The following is a 24,749-nucleotide window of genomic DNA, read 5'->3' as shown; positions in this document are numbered from 1 at the left end:
CTGGGCTCTGCTCTCACGGGCCAACCGGTTGAGGACATTCTGCGGTCCGATGGAGCCTCATTCTTGTAAAGCCAACTTCGGACTTCTTTTGCTGAGTGTCGTGCTTCAGGGTGACATACTCGATTCCATCTTTAAGGAGCAGACTAAGACTTGGTGAATTTAAAGACCGCGTGAGACCCAAGTTAGGACCATACGCGCTATCGAGGAATTATTGGAGAAAATGGAACATTGGTAAAGTACCTAGAAATGGTTGAAAGGTCGTTTTGCTCAATGAAAGGCTTGTGATGTATAGGTCATGAAAGCCCGGCCTTACCCTTTTCTTCCATGAACTCATCAAGTGTGCGATATGTAGCCTTAAATGACGTGTCATAAACAATGTCTTTGTTGCGGCCAAGGTCAGTCAAATGTCTGTTCAGACTAGATCGTATGTTCTTTCTACTATTGTAATGGTGCACATTTGTCTGATGGCTACGGGGCGACTTTGCAGTAGAGCTTCCTTAAAGTCTGGCCGTATTACTCTTCTGAGACAGAAGGCATGTATAGTGGCCCAGCGTACCTTGATGTGTATCATTTTGGCCAATTTCCTTCCTGTAATAATTTGTTCATTTTATTATAATAATAAATTTATAATTTATTGCGAATAATGTTATTGTAATTGTTGTTTATAATAACGTATCCCTGTTAAATGAATTTTGTATATATTTTCATTATCAGTCTTAATATATTTTATGCTTTAACACTTCTTTCTATATTGACAAATTAATAAGTATGATTTATACAGAAAGTCGGAGAATCAAATCTATTTTTACACTGATATGAAACAAAAAACCTTTACTGCCCACTTTGTGTTTTTCTTTGACTTGTGAGACTTCTTCGTCTTCCTCCATCCCTTCTAAACTTGGAACATGTAATTCTTCTTATTCTTTATTCAAGTCCCCTTCTTTCTTCAGTTCTTGCCTTATTACTTTGTTGAATTGTTAGATGCTTTAATCTCGACTTTAAATGTCGATTCCAAATTACGAAATAAGTCGTCAACATGGTCATTTTACAGTTTCTCAAATGTTCCATCCATCATGAAATCAAAACCTGGATTAAAATCAATCAACTTATCCCTGCACATTTTGTTTTAACTGAATTACGGCAGCTTTCGACGTCTGCATTTTTTGACTGGTTGCCTAGAATTTTGCTACGATTTCATTCAAAGAATAAGTTCCGAAGTAAATATGCCCTGCCAGGTAGTACTGTTGCGCCCCATGATAGGAGAGGAGTCTCGAACAAAAACACGCGATTTCGATGGGATGCACTTTATACAGAAATTATATTAAATTGATTAACACAAACTATCGTTAAGGAATGAAGTGCTCATGTTGACATATATAATTGGTACATTTATCATGCCTTCCATATGCAAAGAGGGAGAGGTTATATCTAATGTTTGATGATTCCAAAACGATTTAAAATGAACAAGAAAACACTGGGACAAAGCACGATCCCCAGCCCATACATTGTTGCTTTTGTAGCAGCAAACGTCAAACCAAAACGAATGGACAAACGAAAAACCATACACGAATCCTTTGGGACTTCACAATAATGAATCCAGTAATTAATCGAGAACTCACTCAACAAATTTAACCATATAAACCATAACAACCTGCTAAGGCTTAAAATGAAACTGTCGTAGAAGCAAAGTTAAAAAAAATTTCAAAGTGAGAGAGGAAATTACTCCAGATATACAAATTTAACTAATTTATGTTATGCAAAATTCCCACCGGCTCAATTTAAACACAATGTAGAACGACTCGTTCAGTAAACAAGGGCAGTAATCAAGGACGTTTTCCACCCAAATCAATGAACCAAGAAACTTGTACGCACCTGACATTACTGCCCTTTGTAAAATGATTAACACTAACATGTATTGTAATTATTTCAAGATATTTTATACCCATGTAAACATACTTAAAAATCTCGTAAAGAGGATATTTATTTCAACTTTGTTATTTTCTTGAAGGTTTCTAAAATAAGTGAAATTTTACAGTTTTGAAAAGAAAACATTTACCTATTTCAACAAATGCTTAGGAGATGATCTACGAATAAAGATTGATAGTGTTAACATGTTAAGGATGTTTTATAAAAACTGAAAACGATTCGTTAACGTGTGTTTCATAATGTTATAACAAATCGTTCATAAAATGTCAATACTTCTTGTTTTATATATCAAAATGCGTCTTTTTTCGCAAATATATATGCAAATATAATTCGCTTTACACATTTCCATCACATGCGTTTACAGCTTATAAGTTTGTATTTTGTTGTGCAATCGTCTGCCATACATTATTTCTCATTCAAATGAGTCTTTTACATTTGATGAATAGTATTCTGATTTTCAGCCACAACCTTTGATTGTATTACGATCATTTGCCTTGCAAGACACGAGTGCGTTAGAAAACAATAAATAGTTTTATCCAAGATCTGAATAATCACAATTTGTAAATGCTTAGTTTGCAGCATAATAAAATACATAGGCAATATGCAGTTAGTCCAGAGTTGTGTTCCTTGACCCCACAGCACTTTTCTACTCAGTATAGGTGTGTGTCATGTATCGTTAAACATTCCTGTTATAAACAATAAACTTTGCTTGGCATTTATGTCAGGAATCCCTTGACCTATTAAATAATAGACACCAAAATATGTTGCAATATATCTAGAAACTGTTTTGAATCTATTCTAAACAATTTTATGAAATTTGGTAAGTGAGTCTGACTAAAATTTGTGTCAAGTTATGGACAAAGTCACATATTCAAGTAGATTACTAGGTCAAATACAAAAATATTATCATTTTAAATACGAAAAGCAACCTATTATTACCATGTTCCATGAACGTTATTCGTAGTCTTTGCTTCTCTGAATTATATCAAATTAAAATATGAACCCTTCTGGTATAAACGTGCGTCAGTCTACAATTGTTGTAAAACGTTTTAACATTTCAGACGACATAGTGTATACGCAATCCTATTTAAATGTGATAACAAAGTATGTCATTTAATCATCCGAGATAGAGGGAGAAAAGCATACGGCGGAAACAAAAAATAGGACATGTCTGTAGTTGTTTCCTTGTCCAGCGCATTCATATGCCGGTGGTCATATTACTCTCTGGGCAATTCTAGGCAAAGGTCGGTTATAAGGGAATTGCAATAGGTCGTATACCTGTACATTGGCTACTTAAATGTACACATAAATATGAAAAGTATAATAATTTTATCTCCACCTTCATAATATTTCAACAAAAACGTCAAATTGTATAGCCATTAATTTCCTTCCAGGAACACCCTACCTTCTGCAATTATTGCCATGAGCTGCCATGAGCTGCACAATTCAACCCCAGAAGCAATTCGGTATTCTCAAACAGTTATAAAATACAATAAATGATGTCCACATCAACAGCCATTCTCCATACTTATGAAACGTGCCGGCTTATGTTCTATCGGTGTCGCAGAGCTTTTATGGATCGCTCTTATACATACGTTTGTTCAGACCACTTTGTCGTATGATTGAAACAAATGATTGAAGAAAATAGTTCACGGGCAAAGGCAGGTTTTAACAAAATGGCTTTAATAATCTGACTTGTAAATGCGAAACAACAAAATTCCGAACTTTTAGTATTATCTGAGAATAACTCGTGGTAATGTACTGAGTGTAGATATTTTGACGCAGATACTGTACGAAGTATATCCTTTATATGTACTGGGGATAGTAGTCTCATTGACATGCGCGCTATGAATATTCTTATCACAGTGTTAATATTTTGCATTCTTAGTCAAAGATAATAAGTAACAGATCGTATATGTACCATATTTTTGTTTATTTTAGTTGTGTGGTTTCTTTTATTTCTTCCTAATAAAAGTGCTCTGGGATGTATTTGTACCTTCATTAAGTGATTAGTAGAAAAGTATTATGACACAATCATCACGCTGACGATGTGGACATGATAGTTGTTCTGCATATAGTCAACCTTATTTCATTTTGTTTTGAGAAAACCTCACTCATATAACGTCTGAAATAGGAAAGCGTGCGGCTTCACTATACTGGCAATGTCTAAACATGAAGATGCAAGTTTTCGCCACCATTTCCCTAATCGGATAATACATGATGAGTATATACTACATTGCACATACAACATGAAAACATTAATTAAAAATAGTGGATTTAAAACTACGCCGAATGCAGACAATTTCCATACTTCAGAATAGGTTCCATGTGCTTTGTCATTTTAAAGCTATTTGATTCCGATCATCAAATAAGCTGTGTTGTATTTTACGTCATCTATAGATGCGAAATTTTCTGAAGTGGTATGCATACAGTTAAACGTGGATTTCTAGTATTCACGGATAGATAACCGTTTGGTATTAAATAACTCTATTTAGGGCTGACAACTGTTGTTGCTGCAATGTAATGGATGATCTGGATCAGCGTAGCAGACTGGCCGTTTTTCATCATATATTTTGAACGTTTTTACAGGACATCGTTCCGGATTTCTGTTGTTGACCCATAGTTTAGGCTTGACTTGGTTTTTCCCCCGACCTTTTTTGTTTGCAACTCTGAATACTCTGAAAATTCATGACCACTGTCGTCACTTTTCAGTTCCTCGTCATCAAACACATATCTCTGTGCTCCTGAATTCCCTTAGTTCAAAAGTGGACAGTAGTATAAATCCACAGAGTTAAATCTATAAAACAAATACATGAGTTCGGCTCAAGCGATAAATTCGGCAGCCGAGTCAGATAAAAAAATCATCAAAGGCACAAACCTAGCTGTTATTCTTTGTTTCTAGTCGCAATTGATATTAAGCCTTGTATAATGTTTGCACCTTTTATACTGGAAGTTTACCGCAAAGTTAGAACAATGCAACACTTCATATATCAAGGGATTCCGAAGAAACGATGAATTAGTTGACACTCAGAAGAAAAATAATTTTATTGATACGTTATGTTGATAATTCAAGTGACAAGACCGATGTTAAGAAACGAAGAAATAGAGAAATACAATTAATGCTATTCTAATTCTTTTAAGTGTCCGTGTTCCCGCTGTTAAACGGTTACATTCACTACACCCACCGACTGGGTTTGAAATATATTAAAGGGCCCTAGGCCATCGGCGGTCCAGGGTTTGTTGCCGCATTGGTCCAAATGGTCACAGGCGACACATTGATTCCGGTGGGTACGTCCACATTGACATGCACCCATACCTGCAATGGACGGAAACACATTTAGGTAATTTTAATTTAACACTATTTTATTTTAATTTACGCTCGATTAAGAAAACTGCTAAAGAACGATACTTATAACACTGGAGTGCGTGTCCTACATATACCCCTAATCTTATGTTTCTCCCTAGTCTGCCTCTATAAATACACGTCTACCTACATATATCTCTTATTTCTAGTCAGTCTCTATAAATGCAAGTTGAATGGACAGCCAGGGCTAGGAAAAGAGGAAAATGGTAAGATAGGTGTTGAAAATCAAACTTTGTATTGTAAAGAACAGAGGAAGTCAACTTTTGCCTATAATCCAAAATGTAAACGGAGCCAAGAACTTTTTTTTAGCCCATCTTTTATCACTAAGCTTAAAGCTTTTTATTTATATTCACTCACGATGTCCACAGCTCTTGGTATCCCCACACTTCACACACTGGTTGGAATTTGCCGCTTGACACTGTAACCCGCCTACGTCACAGCACGCGTGTACAGCGCGTGATTATGAGCACACTGACATCCGCTCTGTGAGCTAAAAAGGTATTAAAATAATTATATCAATGTTGTTTTCTGTGCATGCACAATCATGTTAAGCTCTACTCGTTCTGTCTCAGGCATTTTATCTAAACGATACGCTCAAGTGACAATAAAATTAAGCTTTGTAAAGGACACAGTTTTTGTTCTAATATGAACTTTTGTCCTTCGAAATTTTAACAAAAATATTAATACGTTTGGCAAGAAATCGAATTTCGTGATTTGGTCTTGGTAATGATTATGGGTCATAAACGAACTTTTTATCCCAAACTCATTTATGCTCATTTATGCAAGTGTGTCGGACTTCTTTCATTTGTTGCTTAGAAATTATGAAGGTCTGTCCGTGCTCATTGGCTGCATAATTTCTTCACTTTCTTTAAAGATAAAAAGGCTGCAAGTTTTTACAGTTAAAGGCCTAATATCCATAAATCAGACTTTAGAAATGTGATAGTGTTTTAATAAAAAGTAATCTACTTTCACTTTCAAAACAGGTAATATTTTTAAAGATAAATCTATCAGTTAATCATAACATTTATCAATAGTAACCCCAAAGTCCTCCCATACTATCTTATAATGCAAGACTCGAGGTATAGTAAAAACTTTTGACGACAGTATTGGCAGCAATGGTGATGTTGTATCAAATAAATGAATAAAAAGATCAGTTCATATTATGTATGCATTATAAATGTGTAAAATAATTGACCATTCCTAACCGAATTCGCCTCCTTTTTGTTAACCAGATTTATGCACACAAATCCCTATTCCAATATTTCTACAACTTACAATATCCAGATATCAAACCTCTTGAAATAATTATGTTTTGTCAACACTAAGACACTGTGTAAGTTTTTTCAAAATACTTGACAGTCAGCTGTGGTGTTGGACGCCTTGATGATCGACATTCGTTTCAATGAATGGTGAATGTTTCAGGACTGTGTGACCGGGGTACATGTTTGCTCCGAATGTCTGTACAAATGTACAGAGTTTTCTGTAATCTCGTAGAAATGTCCTAACAATATTCGAGTTATTACGTATTTTGTTCTTGACAGTTTTCAGCCCGCAGAATCTCGTAGCAACGGCTGGATTATGTAAAAGGGACATCTTGATACAAACATAAGTTCCGATATGTATATCGCCGTATCGGAACACCAGAACGTTTGACAATTGGCTATTTCGTTAATATTTGATAAGTTTCGATGGCACTCTGATATAATTATCTGACAATGAAAGAAGTTATACATTGTGCAGTAATATTTTGAATCTGGAAGGTTTTCTTTCAAGTGACTGAATTTCACAAAACGAACTTGGCAATATCAACATTTGGATCGCAGTCAAGTTCTATTTCCTGTGGAGAATCCACTCAATATATCACAACGTGTCAAGCGCGTTTCTAAGAGCACTTAATGATCCATGCTTTTACCTCCCCGCCGTCCTACAGTTACCCTCAATCAGACAGGTGCCAGACTGAAACACGAGAAACATTAACCTTACATTTGCATTTATGCTGGGGTAGTTATATTATGTACGGGCAGATCCGGTTTATTCACCAAATGATTTTATCTGCCGTGCTTCATTTACATATAACTTTCTCTTGTTTGAAACGTAGCCATTTCTCTCTACATGTATGCATGTATATATGTATATAAGTAAAACCTTAATGCAATTAAATCAAAAGTTGATAATTCACTTTTTTAAACAAGTGTATTCAACATACATTTGTATATATCAAACATTAGATTGTAATAAATTTAGCAAATCGCAACTATCAATACTGTTTATGTTTTACAGTTTATTAGCGATAAATTAATAAAAGATACTGGATTAGAGCCTACCTTTACCGTACACGACGTCCCTGATTGAAGACAGTTGGCACAGTGTTTGTCTGTCCGTACGGCAGTTATCTCATTACTGTATGTGTGGTCGTCGTTTGTCACGGAAATGTTGAAGCCAGTCTGACCTGTACAAATAGGTTTGATTTGTGTTCGTTGTTTTAAAAAATGGTAAAATGAAATGGTATGACCATTATCATTTGAAGTAATGACTTGTGTCGGTTACAAGTGTTTTGTTTCCCGGCCTGGGCGCATGTGAGTTTGGTTTGTAGTCACCAAGCCGGATAAGTGGGTTTCCTCCGGGTATTCCGGTTTCCCCCACAACACAAGACCACACTCTCGCGTAAAATCGTGCCAACGAGAGTGATTTATATAATGTTGTAATAACTAGTTTCAAAATCGTTGTAAAATAAATAAGTTTAAAATAAAGTAAGTATTTGACAGTAATGACCGTGCTTATTTATTCAACTACTCATCAAAATTACATGGACAAAGTGTTTATAATGACGAAAGAAAATTATTTTTATATCCAATTTGACCAATGCTGTCACAACACAATAGAAACAGTGTTAAATATATTTTTCTAGCTGTTTATGCACTCAAAATTATTTTCACTCGAACCCTCCCCTTTAACTGACCTCCAATGGAAGCCTTAGTTGGTAAGCGACATCCGACGTCATACATGCTCCTGTAAACCACACCGGTAGTGTGTGGCCCTTGTAAACAAATCCATGACCGTCAAACTGAAAACAATCAAGGCAGTGTACGACTTAAGCCATTTTTATGCGCCGTATTATGACCATAAGAAAATTAACTAATCAGCCAGCACAAATTAATGTAAAGTATACTCCTAGAAGCGTTTTATCTGGACCTACCAACCAGGCATGTGCCCAAAATGAATCAGATCATGCAACTGTGTCAAATGTTATGATTACGAAAGAAATATAATCATCCGATTGGTTAAATAATTGGAAATATTAACGCCTCATTTACAGTGTGTGTATACCACGTACAAATTGCGTCATAAATGCTAAGTCGGAGGGCAACATTTTGCTTCGAACGAGGACTTTAAACAAAAATAACTTCACTATTTTTTCATACTTTTAAATGAAACATAGCGCAGTATACGCCGCTACGCTCAACTTATCAAATTCCGGTAATAAAACGAATGCGGGGCTCTTTAAAGCTGCACTATCACAGATATACTATTTTTACATTTTGTTTTATTTTTTGTCTTGGAAAAAGCCAATTTTTGTGTAAATATCAGCAGACCAATGATAGAAGATTGCTGACAAACAATCAGATCGTAGATTTTCATATTTCCGTTTGAAAATTAATGTTTTAAGGCTTAAACCGTTATTAATGGTTTAACAGAAGTGCATAAAACATATAACTGGTTTCCATGGATTTTTGCAAATAAGGTTTTTTCTACAACAACACATACTCGTACGTTTAGGGCAACCCGACTCTACCTGACAAAACCCAGGGACCATAGAGTTGTTTTAACCCTAATAAAATCCGATGTTCCGATTTTAAGTTGTTGTTGACAGTGAAATCCTTTTTTAGTTGATAACATTTAAAAAAAAGGTATGAATAATTGAATACAAAATATACGAAATGTCATGGTACACATTTGCGACCTGCTTTGCTGTTTTAACTTGACTAAAAAATGTGTCCCCACTCTATATAATTTTTGAGGACGTTGCCCTAAACTCAGATAACTGTTTTAGGCCTTACTGATTAATAACAGTCATTATTATGTGTATGCCATGCAAAGATGGTGACACTTATATTAATCAGACGACCCGAAACTTTTGTCGGACGTCATGCTCCCACAGACATCAAACTTAATGGTGAAAATGTTAATTAATCAGCATCAAAACTTTAAGTTGATATATCTGACCAGAATCAGCACAGCAATAGTCCTTGGCTTTGCAAACATTTCATATTTTTACTTTAGTGAATAAGTATGGTAGCACTTATTTAAATTTATTACCGTTACAATCCTGGAAAGTACATAAATGTTAAAAAATGGTGATTAGCATTCGCACCGACTAATAATGTAAGTTTTTAAATTGAACTATGAACCGAATACAGTTGTTCAGTTTTTTAATTAGGGTCAAACTTTTACACGTGGAATGGTCATTAGTTAACGGATACGTTACGAAAATTATCAGTCCCCCGTTGAAAAATGAACCTTGGGGTCCATTTTCAACGGGGTCAAAATGTAATGTTGCAACAGAATCAGGATTGATAATCGGATATTATGGGCCTGCATATTCATTACACAACGGTATACAGTTACTCCGGAAGAGTTTTATGTAATTCATTATTATAAAATACAAACATGTAAACACGATTTTAAAATTGACTTCATTAAAAAGAAGGTTGTCAATATTTAAACGTTTAATGTGTTAATGTTGAAATATTCTTTACAACGAAGTTATCAGTTAGGTCGTCACTTGATGCTAATAAGGTAATTTGATAATGAGAAGTTTTTCAAGGGGTTATTACAACCCGTTATTATTTTATTTTGGTTTCCACGATGATAAAAAATGAGCTCGCACAACCGTATTTTTCGTACTAAACACCAATTTCTTATTCGAAATATGTGTACAATAAACACTTTCAATTCAACTTCTTTAATCCCCTTTAAGTAGTTTCTATGATTTGATATGAAGTCTGATATCAAGAATATATTTGAAATTTTACAAAAAGCATTTTAATTGAATTTACATTAAAGAAGTATTTAATACAGTATAATACAATGTATTATAAAGCAAGCGAAAAAGGGCGTACCAGATGCGATCAATAGAATCAAAACACATGTTGTAACCTTGCCAAAGACAGCATCTTTAAATCGCTCAAAAACACAGTAGGCAAGATAAAGTGACTTTCTCCTGGAACATATGCAAAAATCATTATTATAACTTTTTAGATAATAATGATAAAATAGAATGATGGCATTAGAATATACAGGTGACAGTCGCAGAAGTAGCAGCATGGTATTACTCGTAATGTTAAAACATGAACATGTAGAAGAGTTGAAGGAAAGTTTTTGGAAAAGGATTCTTTTTTCGTTAAGACTCTACTGTTTAACTAAATATAGAAATATTCGTGCCGCAGAAACAGGGTCAATCCACTCAAATACAGTAAATGCAGTGTATGAAAATTGTAAAACCAAGTTATAAAGTTCGATTAATAAGAAAAAGCAACAAAAAGAGTACATGTATTTTACTTTATGTAACAATTTTAAACAGTTTATAAATTAGTGTATACAGTTATTTTATTTTTAAATAAATCTAGATGTTAACAAACCTCTGTCCTCTGTTTTGTTTTAAAAGTCCAAGTTATAATGAAACGCTCATAATCGGTATCAAAAGAGGATTAAGCACATCGTTATAAAACCAACACTTAATTGTAATAGCTCCTTTGATATAGGAAGTGATTGTTCATTTAGGCGAGATACCCGATATACATAGCGTGTTAACAGATGCAAAGTAGTCAACTAGAGGTACGTTATATATATATATATCATTAGTTTTGCTATATTTGAATTTCAAGTATACCTGAGCCTTGTTACCGTAGAAACATATAGATAAGAATTGCTAAGTCATCATTAAGACTAAGATCTTAGGAATGTTGGCAAACGTATCTTTAAATAGAACATGAAATGAACTTGAAGATAAAATATTTGATTAATCGAACTTTAAATATACATATGTGTTTTTTTCTATTTTTCTAGGGATCATGCGTTTGACAAAAATATCGCAAGCGGAAGCAAAAACGAACGTCTGCATCTGTTCCAGCCATAGTCTATCCTTCCAAAGAACACGGCCTGTCCGGGAGCATTATCGTGTGGATTCTTAAAATAGTTTGCCTTACTTTCTTACTAAAGTCAATATATTGTGTTCCGTTAATAATGCGACTTTCTGAACGAGACATTTTGAAAACACGTACATGTATTGTTAACATCATTTACTCAGTGATAATATGAACATGTAAAACATAGAAGTGTATCACGCCTCAAACATAAATGGCGCAACGGCATATGTTCAGAACAGGTCACGCGGTGACCCCATATTATTCCATGTTCGGGCACCAAATTTATATAGTACCAATATGGCGTTTATTTTCCGAATAAATGGAACATGTAAACAGGTTGTAGACGTGATATATACGTGACGGAGTTAGTAGGTGACCCGATATGGGTACAGGGCGCAGGAAAACTAACCCCTTACTAACAGTAGTATGTATACATTGCTTCATGACATACCTTATAATCTCAGTGATAAAACATATCGAAAATATATTCCGTTGTGGAAGAAGGTTCCATTACGTTCTAACTTAAAGTAATGACGTAATATACGTCTGCTCACTCCATAAATTAATATGCCTAATGTCTGATGATTCAAATTTGCCTAAACTGAGCTACAAATAGATATTTTAAAAAACACTGTGACAAACCTAGACCCCCAAACCATACTCTGATGATATTGTTGCACCAAACGTCAAAAGACGAAAGGACAAACAAAATAATACACTACGGATCTTTTACCCCAAAATAATCTAGCATTTATCGAGACTTCTTTCAACAAAATAAACCTTTTAACAACCTGTTGAGGCTTAAACTTTATTAATATTAGTGTTTGGTCAATCAGTGAAGACTTTTTTAATTAAGAAAGATTATGACTAAACATATATAAGTTTATCTCAATTACTTTACATGAATGATGAATATCATTCCTGTCTAACTCAATCTTGCAACTTTTATCACAAAACAGTAAAATGATAAATTCAACAATGGTATTAACCTTATCATTGTTAACTTTCAAATAAATATTGCCCTGTAAGTTTCACAGATACACTTATGATGTGCAGTATTCCTAACAAAAGTTGAGACAACTGTTTCAGATGCACTTGTTTAATTTAAATATATGAACACATCATGACATATATTTCAACTTTAAAAGTTAACAACGATGTCGTTAATTCCATTGTTAACTTTATAACAGTTCTGAACAATCCGGCCTATGTCTTTAATTATTGCATCTTTGCTCGTAATAACAGTCTATGTGCAGTATTTCATAGCGGCCGCCGTTGTAAAAAGCTAGTTAGCGATAAGCATTTCCCATTAATTCGCAATTTTGATATGAATATTAAATAGTCTTTTCAACAAATGACAAAGGTTTCAATAACGAAAATTAGGCACTCGAAACAGCTGACATTTCTAAGGATAATCACCAAGTAATGTTTCTCCGTGTGCAATTCGGGGCTTGTTGGAAATTAACCAAAATCTATGAAGTCGACAGGAGATGAGACGGGCACGCTATTGCTCTTATACTAAGTACATTGTATTCATGATGGTAGTATTTACACATGACTCTTTCAACATGTTGTACATGTACAGGATGTTATACTTAATTACATCAGTAAAACAACATTATTTACGAGCAATTTTGTTTTTTAGAGAATGAAATAACAATGTTAGTTTATTTATTAACAGTTGACCTTATTTTCAATAAAAAAAGTATCACAAGGTAGATCTACACCTTGTTCTGGGTTTAATCATCACGTATATTTCTGTAATACTGGATTGCTCTTTTTCTATTTGTCAATAAATATATCACTAAGCATCTATGTAAACAAATTATTTGACAACTAAAACTTACTTAATTGGCAGTATTCAAGCAAGTCATACATTTAATTCTCATTTTGTATTTATGATTTAGATTTATTTAAACACAACAGTACATTTTCCACCTAATCCTTAATACGTGGTATTTCATCTTGATTTCGTGAAAAACATTTGAAAGACGTAAAGTACAAATGCATTTTAACGGGAAATGATGCCATGAACATATAACCATCTATAACGTCAAATTACCTGATATGACGTCACAATTTGAAATAAAGCAAATTTCCTTAAAAGGATAGTTTTCAGTTGTCATATTTACTTGATATCATCTAAGTATATGTTCTACTTATACACGATTGGATGTATCTGTGGTTTTACATTACTTCGGGTACTATATATCTGCAATGCACGAAGTGCGGGAAATGGTATATCTTTGTGGCATTCGGCTCATCCGTAGGTGAAACAGATGTCGTTTTGCTAATTTTTACTTAAAAATGCATGTTATGAAAATCATCTGACAACAAAATAAAGATCCTATATGTATACTGTTCATGAGCTCTGATATAAAGTGTTCATTCTGATTGTATTTATGTTAACAACTTCGATAAAATATGATAAGTCACATTTTTCTACAGCTTTTAACTCATTTGTCGCTGGATTGTGTAGAATTTAAAAACTTTAAAATGTTAATTTTTCCCATTTTAACATGAATTAAGAATTTATACGATTCCATGTTTTTTTGTTGTAAATTATTCGTGAATTCTCCGACCCAAACCGAAATGACGTCTACCGGAAACAAGATTTAGTGTTGTAAATTTGCGTCGCTTGATACTCTATACATACACTATTCATAGATCCGACTAAAAGTCTGTCTTCTGTCTAGGTCGCAATTGCAAAATCATGAAATGTTTTACTTTCATCGTTTTTCTCTTATTCATACTGTTTACGCAATATCTGTTAAAATCTACGTCTGTCTTTGATTATCATTATTGATCATGACTGAATGGTACTTCACATGCATGATTACATTTTGTTCTAACTTCTAAAAGAGAGAAAAAAATCGAATGATATTTTTTTCATTAGGAAGTTGAATGTTCCAAACATTATAAAAGTCTTTGTGTTTGTAATTAGTTCGACATTCAGTTTCTTGCATAACACTCTTAACAACGACATGACAGACACGCTTGTATACATTTAAACGATCGTTATAAGTTCAAATCTAAATGTTTTGCTTTCAGACAGAATTTGAAAAAATACCTTTAAAATTTTCACTTCGTATTTTGATATAGAAACGACAGAAATATCATCTCCAGCACTTAGAGTGATCAATCATATTTTGACATTCCGAGGTTTAAACAGGAAAAGATTCTATAGACTTCTTGTGTTAGTGTTACTTAGGAACGTTTCATATTTGACACCTCGATATGCAGTTATGATATTGCAATAGTTATTATTTTACCTCACGTGACCTGTCCATGTACAGTTCTCCATTACACGTCATTAGCCATTCCGTACCGTTCCCCTGATATAACGCTATTCACCGGGGTTGATGTTATTAATGTAACACTCGCGTGGGATTCGCAAAACCGCGGCCATTATCCAACAGGAATGACATTGGGAATAAAAGGGTTTATAGAAAATAGTACATCGTGGCCAACCAAAAAGGAGTTCAAACAACAATGCAAGATAAACGACCATTACAGAATGATGGGCTAACTAGTGCCACTTGTTTTGTTTTTGTAAGTATTTTTTATACTTAAAATATTTAATTAAAATTAGTATACGATCTACATTTTCAGCCTATGAAATTGCAGATAGGCAATCATTAACAACTAAGCTTAATCGTTAAGAACTTCAACTTCTGTTGTCGGTATTTTCATAGCCTCTAATGGTATACGGAGCATTCAAACTTTTCTGATCGTACGACAAGTATATGGCTTTCTCCGACTGGTTTAGCCGTTGGTTAATTTTTATGTTGAGTCGTTTGGCTCATATAATACGGACATGTTCAGCCTAGTTGGGCATATTTGTTGTTGTTTTCCGTTGGGCCCAAATGTCCATAAAGTTTAATTTGTTATCAGTTAAAGAAAAAATGACATTTGTGAATTTGAACAATATTCTGTACCTTAAAATTAAAAAGAACTTTTGCTTTGTTTCCGCGCCTAGAGTTTCCTCTGTGTGATTTGTTAATTACTAAATGTTTTAATTAACATCACCGCAAAGTTGGTCGGCAGCTTAGTGGAATTGTTGTTTGTTGTATTGTCTTATTCAAACAGCCATGCCATTTACTGGCAAACTAAAATGTATTTTTAGTGAAAAGATAGGGTTGTTGTGTTTACTTATTGACATGCCTAGTCTGGGAGGTGTCATCATTAGTTTTCGATAATGCATTTGATTTCTTACAAATGTCTCAGTTATTTCTTGTCTTATATTTAAAACAAAATAAAGGAACATGTTGATCTTAACAAAACTGTAATTTGCTGGAATTAAACATATTTGCATTTAATGGAGTTAGACAGAAACAAAAGTGTTATTGGATCAATAATAAATATTTAAATTTATTTTCTTGTCTTGTTTAATTAAAAGAATGTTACAAGGTCTGGAATACATTGCTAAAAGCTTTAGTAATCCGACTAAATATTGAAGGTTTTAGGCTTTTGTTTATTAAACATGTTCAATTGAGTACTCATCAGAAACTTTCAATGTTTGGGTTGATCAAAAGCCTATATAGGAGGAAAATTGAGCTATATGTGAAACATGATCTTCCGTGATAAATTACTATTAGAAGACAAGATAACAGCCATCTTAGCTTACTCAACTTTTTTTTAATCCCACGCACATTGGTATTGTACTCTATTTATTTAACTAACTGGGTGGCTAGTTCAAACTTTGCCTTATCCCAACGCCATAGGACTGGTACACCAAAAATGTTCCGTGCGCAGCCCGAACTCTATTATACTGAAACAGTGACATACATGGCAATCAACTGATTCAGCTGACTGGGCGGCTCGTTTACACCCACCCAACCATCACAGTGCACAAAGTTCTGTACAATGCAAGTCATGCTTTTTTATAGATCGAAAACTCTTTTTGTTTAAATGGCAGGAAAAGCTTTAAAAAATATGCAAATTATAACTTTTAAATCATTTAGTTTATACAAGCATTTAATCCGATGTATTATTTCAAGCATATCATTGACTCATTTCACTGTCATATAAATTGTATGTGTACTCACTATTCTTCAGGTGTAGAACAACATCTTAATATTCAAATGCGTACATACTTTGATGTTATAATTAGTATATTCCTTAAAAGAAACACATACAACGTATCAACACAATTCATTTCCATGTTGTTTAGTTCAGTACAAAGGCGCTTTCATTAAGCCTCGGATACAAATGGTGTTCATCGCCGACGACCTCATCACCCTTTCGTTTATCCTTACTACTATGACGAGGTCTATCTCGAAGAATGCCGGAGATGACATTACGATTGCTCTGGTAGGTCTTAAAAAGGTCGCTTAATTTTTTCAATATATTCAGTTGTCTTTTTTCTTGCAGAAAACAAACGTTTGGACCAACAACTTACATCCTTGTGAAAAAAATGATCGTGAACTGATCAACTTGTTGTTTGAAGTTTCCTTAATTTTAAAATAAATGAAATAATCAAGAAATAGAAATTTGAATAAACCGGAAACAGTCCGTCATATGAAGCAATAATAAAGCCGAAAAATGTTATCGCTTTTTTGTTTACAATGATGATCTTGTTAACTCCTTGTATAATTGCAGACTAATTATAACTACAGTCGAAACTCGTTGGCTCGATATCTCATGGCTCGATATCCTCGTTGGCTCGAACCAAATTAAAAGGACCGATTTTTATTTACTCTTTGTTCATATAAATTTCGATCGGATGGCTTGATAACTTGAGGGTCGATATTTCTCCTCGCTCGAAGTCGTTTTCGCGGTCCCAAACAAGAAATTCACACTTTGATTTGTTTGCTTGGGTCGATGTCATTTTCGCGGGTTCAGTTAAGAATCTCACACCTTGATTTGTTTGATTGGCTTCATTTAGCACAAGGCGCTAATCGATTAAAATTGCTTGACTGATATTATAAATATTATCGAATTTAAATGGTTTAACAGTTTGAATAAACATGCCATCACTTTAAGTTCTGTTTCTAATTGTTATCCATGCCTAAATTACTATGCATTTTGATATAACTTTTAAGCTATGTTTGTGTTACCCATTGTTTACAATTGCTTGTTTTCGCATAAATGTATTTTTATTATAAATAAAAAAATAAAAATGATATTTTCTAATATAATCGAATAACTCATATTACGAAATTTAGGGTGCGTAACTATGCCCAATAAATACTCTTTCTTCTCCGCTTGGCTCGATATTCTCGAGGCTCGAAGTACTTTGGCCGGTCCCTAGAATATCGAGCCATCGAGTTTCGACTGTATTTCGTGTTCACAGATTATGCATCTATGCATAAACCTCGAAATTGTGAACCATATTAAACTTAAGGACTTTCATCATTATTTATTTTTTATGTTTAACAGTTTGTTTGCAGGCAAAGCTGTAAATGCTGAAAATAAATGCTGTACATACATGAAGTGGCTGTCCTGATCAGAAAACAGAAATAGATTATGATTATTAAACTCGAGACTACCACTCTCTACTGGCTAATACCTTTAGATGATAATAATAAAGAAAAATAATAGAAATTTAGACTACCCGCAACCGAAAACTGAGAATTCAACTCTTCGACTATAACCAGCTATAAGGTTCAGGTATTTGTGCATTTCTGTTGAGAAAATAACAGACAGAGACAGGCCTTTTATATTCGCTTCTAGTGTACATCGAATCAGCGATGAGAAACAGTGCCATGTTCACCGAAAAAGTCCAAGCAATAGGGTATCAAGTAAATATACTGACACTTCATAATCGGTCACTATTATTCAAACATTATGCAAGACTCCAATGAAAAAGGGCATTCGAATTCATTCTATTTTATCACAACCAAAATTAAAAGGGAGCAAACGATGGAAGCTATTTCATTATTGAAGTATTAACTCTATTACAAGGTTTTCTCCCATTATTATGAATGGGCGGTCATATTGTGTATACAGAAAGCAGTAAGGCATTCGGCGTTCTTAAGTTGTTGATGTGTTCATGAGCAATCAGAATGATCTGAAGCCAGTTCAGTACAATGATGCTTTTTATTATGAAATTCTATGATCACACAGTTTTAAACCTTTTATTTTATAAGGCAGACTGTTTCTAACAATGACTGCATTGTATCTTTGAAAAAGTTTTTGCATTAGGTGCTCTGAATTGTTTACCTCCGTCTGCAGATAGAGTTGGGATCTATAATCATAGAAGTTCTTGGGGTTCACCTATAGGTTTTTTTATTTTTTGTTTTATTGATAAGTTTCCTCAAGTTAATGCATACTTTGATAAGATTTACCTTTTGCGTTTTATCTTTTTAAAGGATTGTTGGGATCAGAGTGAGGTTTGTGTACAACAATGGTTTAAACCCCCAGTAAATTTACATTTTACTGACCGTTCCAAGGCGGTAACTAACAATTCTTGATAAACATACCTATTTTTTATATATAGTATGTATGCACTGTGCTGTTTGTGGAGTTTTGTGCTGTTATTTTTTGTTTCTTGTTTGTGATTTTGTGTTCTATGTCTTTGGCGTCTGCCCAGTGCCACTAAACCGGGTTTATGTTTTAACTTTTTGCTACTGGGTTTGTTTCTGTAGCTTTTTGCATAAATATTGAAGGGAAATTGCACCTTCTGGAAGTGGAAACTTGAAAGGCAAGTTGACGACGCCTCTCGTCGACGACCACATGAATTATAGCAACACCAGGTATCGTCCTCTTGGTCTGACTTTCAAAAACAATACACTATTTGTTCCTACTCAGGGAACGAACTAGAAATGGATTCAAATAAAACATAAAAATACAAACAATTGGGTCAATAGATCAGAGGTCAAGGTCACAAAAGTGTTGTTTTTTTGTAAAAAGGAGATCATGTGCCTTTATGGGACATACATTAAACGATGCAAATGCAAGTACGATACAGTTTCGTCAACAAATAATTGGAAAAAGGTATATGAAATAAAGTAAAATGTAAACACTTGGCACGATTTATGTTTCTTTAAATTCCTGTAGAAAGTGTACCCTTTCTACTTTACCGAAATATTAACTCTAGGAAATTTTGAATGATTTCGGACGACGATTCTAAATTCTAAATTCTACAATTAGTAGAACTCCACAGAATTGCGTGTGCCATCCTACCGAGAACGCATACCTTTTTTCAAATGTAAAAGAACAGAACTCTGGTGTAACTGGGGGAAATTATCTCACGAGCGTTCAGGTCAAGTATCTTCATGAATTGTTAAGTGATAATTAAGTCAGTATCTGCACAAGCAATAACGACGGTCTCTTTGTCGCAGAACATAACACTACATTGAAAGGTTGGCGCTGACTAACAGATGACCTCTGTATTTTAAGGCTCGGTTTAAAGTCAACCGTCTTATGGACGCTTTACGCTACAGTTACGTGAAAATGGTTAAACCTTTGACTATGTTACGCCAATTATAGGTTACCCACGTGTACAAGAACCCTTTTATTTTTTTCATTATTTTTATCGTGATTTTTCAAGGGGAAGGGGAATGGGTCTTGAAACCTTTTTTGTAAAGATCCCCGAGAACAGTGTGACCTAAAACCGAATATCTAGAAATCAACTGGTAGTTTGGACTTAACTGTAGATGACCCATTTTGTTTAAGGGTATGTATGTCAAAGGATAAGATCAAAACCAAGATTTTTATGAAAATTTTGTACGCAAATTAAGTTATTTTCTGCAAAAGAAGAACGTGTTGCTGTCGCCGTAGACGCCAAATGCCGGACTGCTACGATGTCAAAAATACATACATGTTACCCTATGTGAAACGCACATTCCCCCAATATGAAAAAATGATACGAAAACGTTTAACTCCTTATATTAGTGAAGATGGTTATTATGTTGACCTTATAAGCCATATTGCTATTTTGATAAATAACATACAAAATTGCCAATGTGTAACACAAGTGTAAATGTTTTATTCAAACATAAGTGCAAAACAACAAAATCGATTTGTTTAACAAGAAAATTATGCAAAATAAACAGCAGGAACAAAAACGACTTCTTCTCATTTATTTTTAACGTACTTTGAGAAAATATCTTGGTAGTAAAAGCTATTGTTAAAAATAACTCGATTAATTTCTTATGAACGTTAACACATTATTACGGTGTAACTCCAAACAATAGTTATTATTACATTATCTTATCAATAAGTCACTTGACACATTCTTTCTGCCGGTTATAACTATTGCCCAAATATATCTTAAAACAAAACCATCTTACTCATATATGTGTACGTCTAATGCTACAGAATGTGTTTGCTACTTTAGTACATGTCGTACGTAAAAAACACGCCAAAGAAGTTCTCTGTGTCGTTGATCTGTAAATGTTGCGCGTGTGTAGTGTGAATGGATATGCGATCGTACTTATGAAATCGAAAAACCGCTGATATGAAACTATCGTATTGATCATCACTTGCGTGGCACAATGTTCTGCTTCTCTGCATGAGAACCGTTTCAGATTCATACTTATGTGTTAATCGGAACAAAACGTGGGAAAGGTTGGCTGCAAACGGTGTAGACGGATCCCGATGTACCCTTAGCTTTGACAGTACAACGTATGTACCCTCCTGTTTGATGAATATCTCTCCTTCTTCTTCCAAGTGTGTTATATCCCCATTTGTTGCTGAAGCACCGTTCTTCTTCCATCGAATTTTCCGGAGGTCTGTGGCAATAACAATTAAAATATTCGCTTTAAACTTATCTATACAGTACATAATTGTGCATCATATCTGTAGAGCAGTACATGTAAGTAATGCAGAAAATTAAAACATATACCTAAGCACTTGTGTATTTTTTTCCCTTTTCTCTGAAAGCCCAAGCAGACTGATATGCCAGTCGGCTGTCTGATGTGAATTTTCCTTTCACAATACGTGGGTAAGTTTGTATGGCCCTCAAATTTGTAAAACACATACGCAGACCGTATACCTATGCATATGCATTTCCAAACAAACTGTGTAAATTGGTAAGGGAATTGATTACGATATAACATGCAATAGTCATACCAGTTTGAAATGAAGACCTGACGTGGTCGACAACGCCAACAACTTTTGCTAGCGGCACATTTTCGTCCGGATGAAATATGTCACAGTTGTCTTTCCCCAAGATATTCGTTATTGTTTCTGAAGAACAGAAGCACTCTTAAGGTTAACGATTGTGGAAACAAATCGCCTGAGCAGCGCAAGCTAACACCGTAGAGTTCAAGTTTACTTGTGTCCTTAATTTCACTCACAATACTGAAGGGATTGATTAAATCTTCAATACCTGCAGCTAAACCCGAGTTGTATTCGTACACCTGCTCATCCATCTTCTAGATGAACAAAATAAAACAAAACGTAAGTTAATAGCAGTTGTTTATATAAAAATGCGTTATTTTGTTTGTACATTTACTGCCATATCGGAACGATAACCAAATAGGCGGAGCTTAACGGTTCAGTTAATAGCGTGTGGATAAATTACAACGCTATTCAAATGACATGTCTTGGCAACATGGTAAATTACAGCGATTTCACCCACTACCCTCATGATTGAAATTATACTCGCGATGAAGCAGGTTATTGGCGTATAACTATAGCATAGCACTAACACATATGTATCTGTTTGTGTTTAAGCATTTTTCAGCAATCAGTCAAAATATGACACATGATAGTGCATTATTTACTGTACCCAATAGTTTTTATTTAACTCTAGCACGAGTATTCAGTATTCGTACACTGTTTATGATCAAGGCCCCGTGTTTTGTTATGTTATGGGTTTATGGTATGAGTATACAATTCAAGAATGATCCATTTAAAGGCAATAGCCAAGTTAAAAAAAGAGTTCTTATTAATTAAATAATAGGTTATATGTACCTTTCGAATTCGCATCCTCAGAATTTCGTCAGTTGAAGAACAGCATGAGGACTTGTTTTTCGCAGACCGTAATCTATCGATGTCTTCAGATGCAACAGCGGGGAACCCAGGGAAGCTTTGCAGTTCATCACATGACACACACATGTTTGTTGCATACTTGATTGATTTCTGACTGATTTTAATTGGGAATAAGCTTATGATTGATACAAATGAAATACAAAGGATGCAAGTGAATACAATATTAGAAAATGCAAAAACCTTCAAAGTGATTGACAATGCCATTATGTTGTAATAGATAAAAATATATCAAAGGAAAAATAAAGTTTTATAATATACCCACAATAGATAATTCTCAAGATTCGTCACAACCGAGCTAAACTGAAGTAGCATAACCAAAACTAACCCCAAAAATACTGCGATCTTACACTAAAGTAAACAATTAATTTATATGTAATTTAATCTATGGTTGGCATCATCTTACTTTCAAATGATGAATGCTAATAAATTTCAATCGCCATCTTAAATTTAAATCAAACTTAAATATGCATCGATCCATTGTAGAGGTATAATTTGATGCAATCAACATTGTAGAGCCGGGGGGAAACATGTTGTTTACTTCATAATGAAGGTCATGTCGTTTGCTACCATAAAGAAATACTTTTACAGCGTAAATAAATAAGAATAAGAGAAAAAAGTGAAATCTATTAAACTAGCATGCAGGTGATTCTCGAACCTGAAATAAACAAATTACCAAATTGTAATAATTATTTATTGTTGTTAGTTAAATTCAAAGATAAGACTCTTGAACCAACGCGCCTGAGTAAATGACAACACAAAGTCCTATGTATGTGATTGCACGAGAATATCTTACTTGTGCTAACTGATAAGCTTTTGGACTTGTTAGACAACGTTTTCGTCTACTGCAACTATGTATTTCACCTGTAAGTAAAAATGTACATATGTAAGATTAAAGTAATTGTGTGCATTGATTTCACAAAGATCGTAATTATTTTTTATAACATGCTTCTTATCAAAACAAAGAAAAAACTATGGTTTATTCAAATACATCCTATATGTTAAATATAGAAATATAGCAAAATCAGCCACACGGCATGCTTCATCCACTAAAATTACTGGTAAAATCCCCTCCAAATGCCCCCGCACCCCGGGATACCTAGGCAAGGCCCAATCCGCGCTATTTTCGGAGCGAAAACAAAACCACCGCATTCACTCGGTACTGCGAGGCCACCTGGACGGTTAAAACACGGCCAATTTCCCCCGCTATCCCCGGTTTACCCCCGGACATGGGGGGGGGGGGCGTGGTTACAATTGACTGGTGCATTAGCCTTTCATAATCGGAAAGTGGATGAAGCAGACCACACATTAATCTCTGATTTGATCTGCTTCTGAGGTTCAACTGGGCCTGTTGAATTAATATTACTTTACCGATAATAATGATCATAAACCTCCGGACATAAATGATCGTTAAAAAGTGCATTGCAAAATATTCCGCACTAAGTATTCAAATCTTTATCAAATTTCTGCAGTGTTGACATTTTTCGCCGGGATTATGAAACTGTTTAGAATCCAACGAATATAGATAAATTGGGTCAACATTCTACTTCCGTGTGAAAATTCTTACTTGCTTTGTTCTTTACATGCATATTATGAATATTGTACTGTTTTTACTCCAAACTTTTCACATTGTTTTAATGACTTCAAAACTGTAGCTAATATGCCTTTAAAAGAAATCACAGTTAATGATTGATTTTATTTTTCTTCTTGATTACGGACATATATTTTAAACGATTATCAAAGAACTATATCCAATGCATTGCGATCCCTCGACGAGATCCTCTCTTAGAATGTCCCGCAAGAATGTCATATGACGTATAATCATTCTACACGCGGTATTTAAAAGTAAAACAAGTTTCAAAAGAGAAGCATTCCTCCGTATATTCCCATGTACAAAATACAAACATACAGATGCCTGATAAATAAATTACTTGAGATTGTCTTTAAATTTCTCAAATATTTCTTCTCATGAATTTAAAATCGCTAAGCCAAATGCGCAGACAGTTCTTTTCCTAGGGTCTTAATGGATATAAACACCACCCTTTACATGGCCATGACCGAACAACTAGGTTTATTTTCCAAAACAGTCAGCAGTGGCGGGTCTTCTTAATTAATCCCCCGCCCCAGATTGATAAACAGTATTAGTCACGTCTGTCGCAATAATTTGTAAACACCGTGGCTTTAAGGTCAATGCTGACAGCTATTACATTGCAGTATATCGATTGCGAACGCATGGGTATAATTTACGGAATGCCGTTAGGGTCATCGCCTATGAATGTGTTGACCTGAAACGCGATACTCGATAGTGCGATGATGAAAACGCGAAATCACGAAACTACGATGGTGAAAACGCGACATTACGATGATGAAAACAC

The 24,749-nt window shown here is 34.4% G+C and overlaps 1 protein-coding gene and 1 long non-coding RNA gene across 4 annotated transcripts; both read right to left on the bottom strand.

Moving 5' to 3' along the window:
- Positions 1-4,988: 4,988 nt before the first annotated feature.
- On the bottom strand, positions 4,989-11,084 carry LOC128219859 (uncharacterized). 2 transcript variants are annotated; one of them, XR_008258679.1, is made up of 7 exons: positions 10,930-11,084; positions 10,411-10,511; positions 8,250-8,354; positions 7,615-7,739; positions 6,643-7,246; positions 5,648-5,780; positions 4,989-5,242 (listed from the first exon to the last, which is right to left on the bottom strand). It is a non-coding gene; the product is annotated as an uncharacterized LOC128219859 (long non-coding RNA). The 2 variants fall into 2 exon arrangements; XR_008258678.1 differs by having other exon boundaries at positions 5,648-7,246.
- A 9,262-nt stretch (positions 11,085-20,346) lies between these two features.
- LOC128219858 (uncharacterized) lies at positions 20,347-24,456 on the bottom strand. 2 transcript variants are annotated; one of them, XM_052927986.1, is made up of 6 exons: positions 24,306-24,456; positions 23,171-23,238; positions 22,300-23,032; positions 21,713-21,758; positions 21,454-21,570; positions 20,347-21,113 (listed from the first exon to the last, which is right to left on the bottom strand). In XM_052927986.1, exons 3-6 carry the CDS (start codon positions 22,579-22,581, stop codon positions 20,716-20,718), a joined length of 843 nt encoding a protein of 280 aa, XP_052783946.1. In that variant the 5' UTR covers positions 22,582-23,032; positions 23,171-23,238; positions 24,306-24,456; the 3' UTR covers positions 20,347-20,715. The 2 variants fall into 2 exon arrangements, with proteins under 2 accessions (XP_052783946.1, XP_052783947.1); XM_052927987.1 differs by lacking the exon at positions 24,306-24,456 and adding an exon at positions 23,942-24,256.
- Between the last annotated feature and the right edge of the window lie 293 nt (positions 24,457-24,749).

This window comes from Mya arenaria, chromosome 15 (assembly GCF_026914265.1).
Source record: "Mya arenaria isolate MELC-2E11 chromosome 15, ASM2691426v1".
Taxonomy (NCBI): Eukaryota; Metazoa; Mollusca; class Bivalvia; order Myida; family Myidae; genus Mya; species Mya arenaria.
This window is presented reverse-complemented; position numbering and strand designations above follow the sequence as displayed.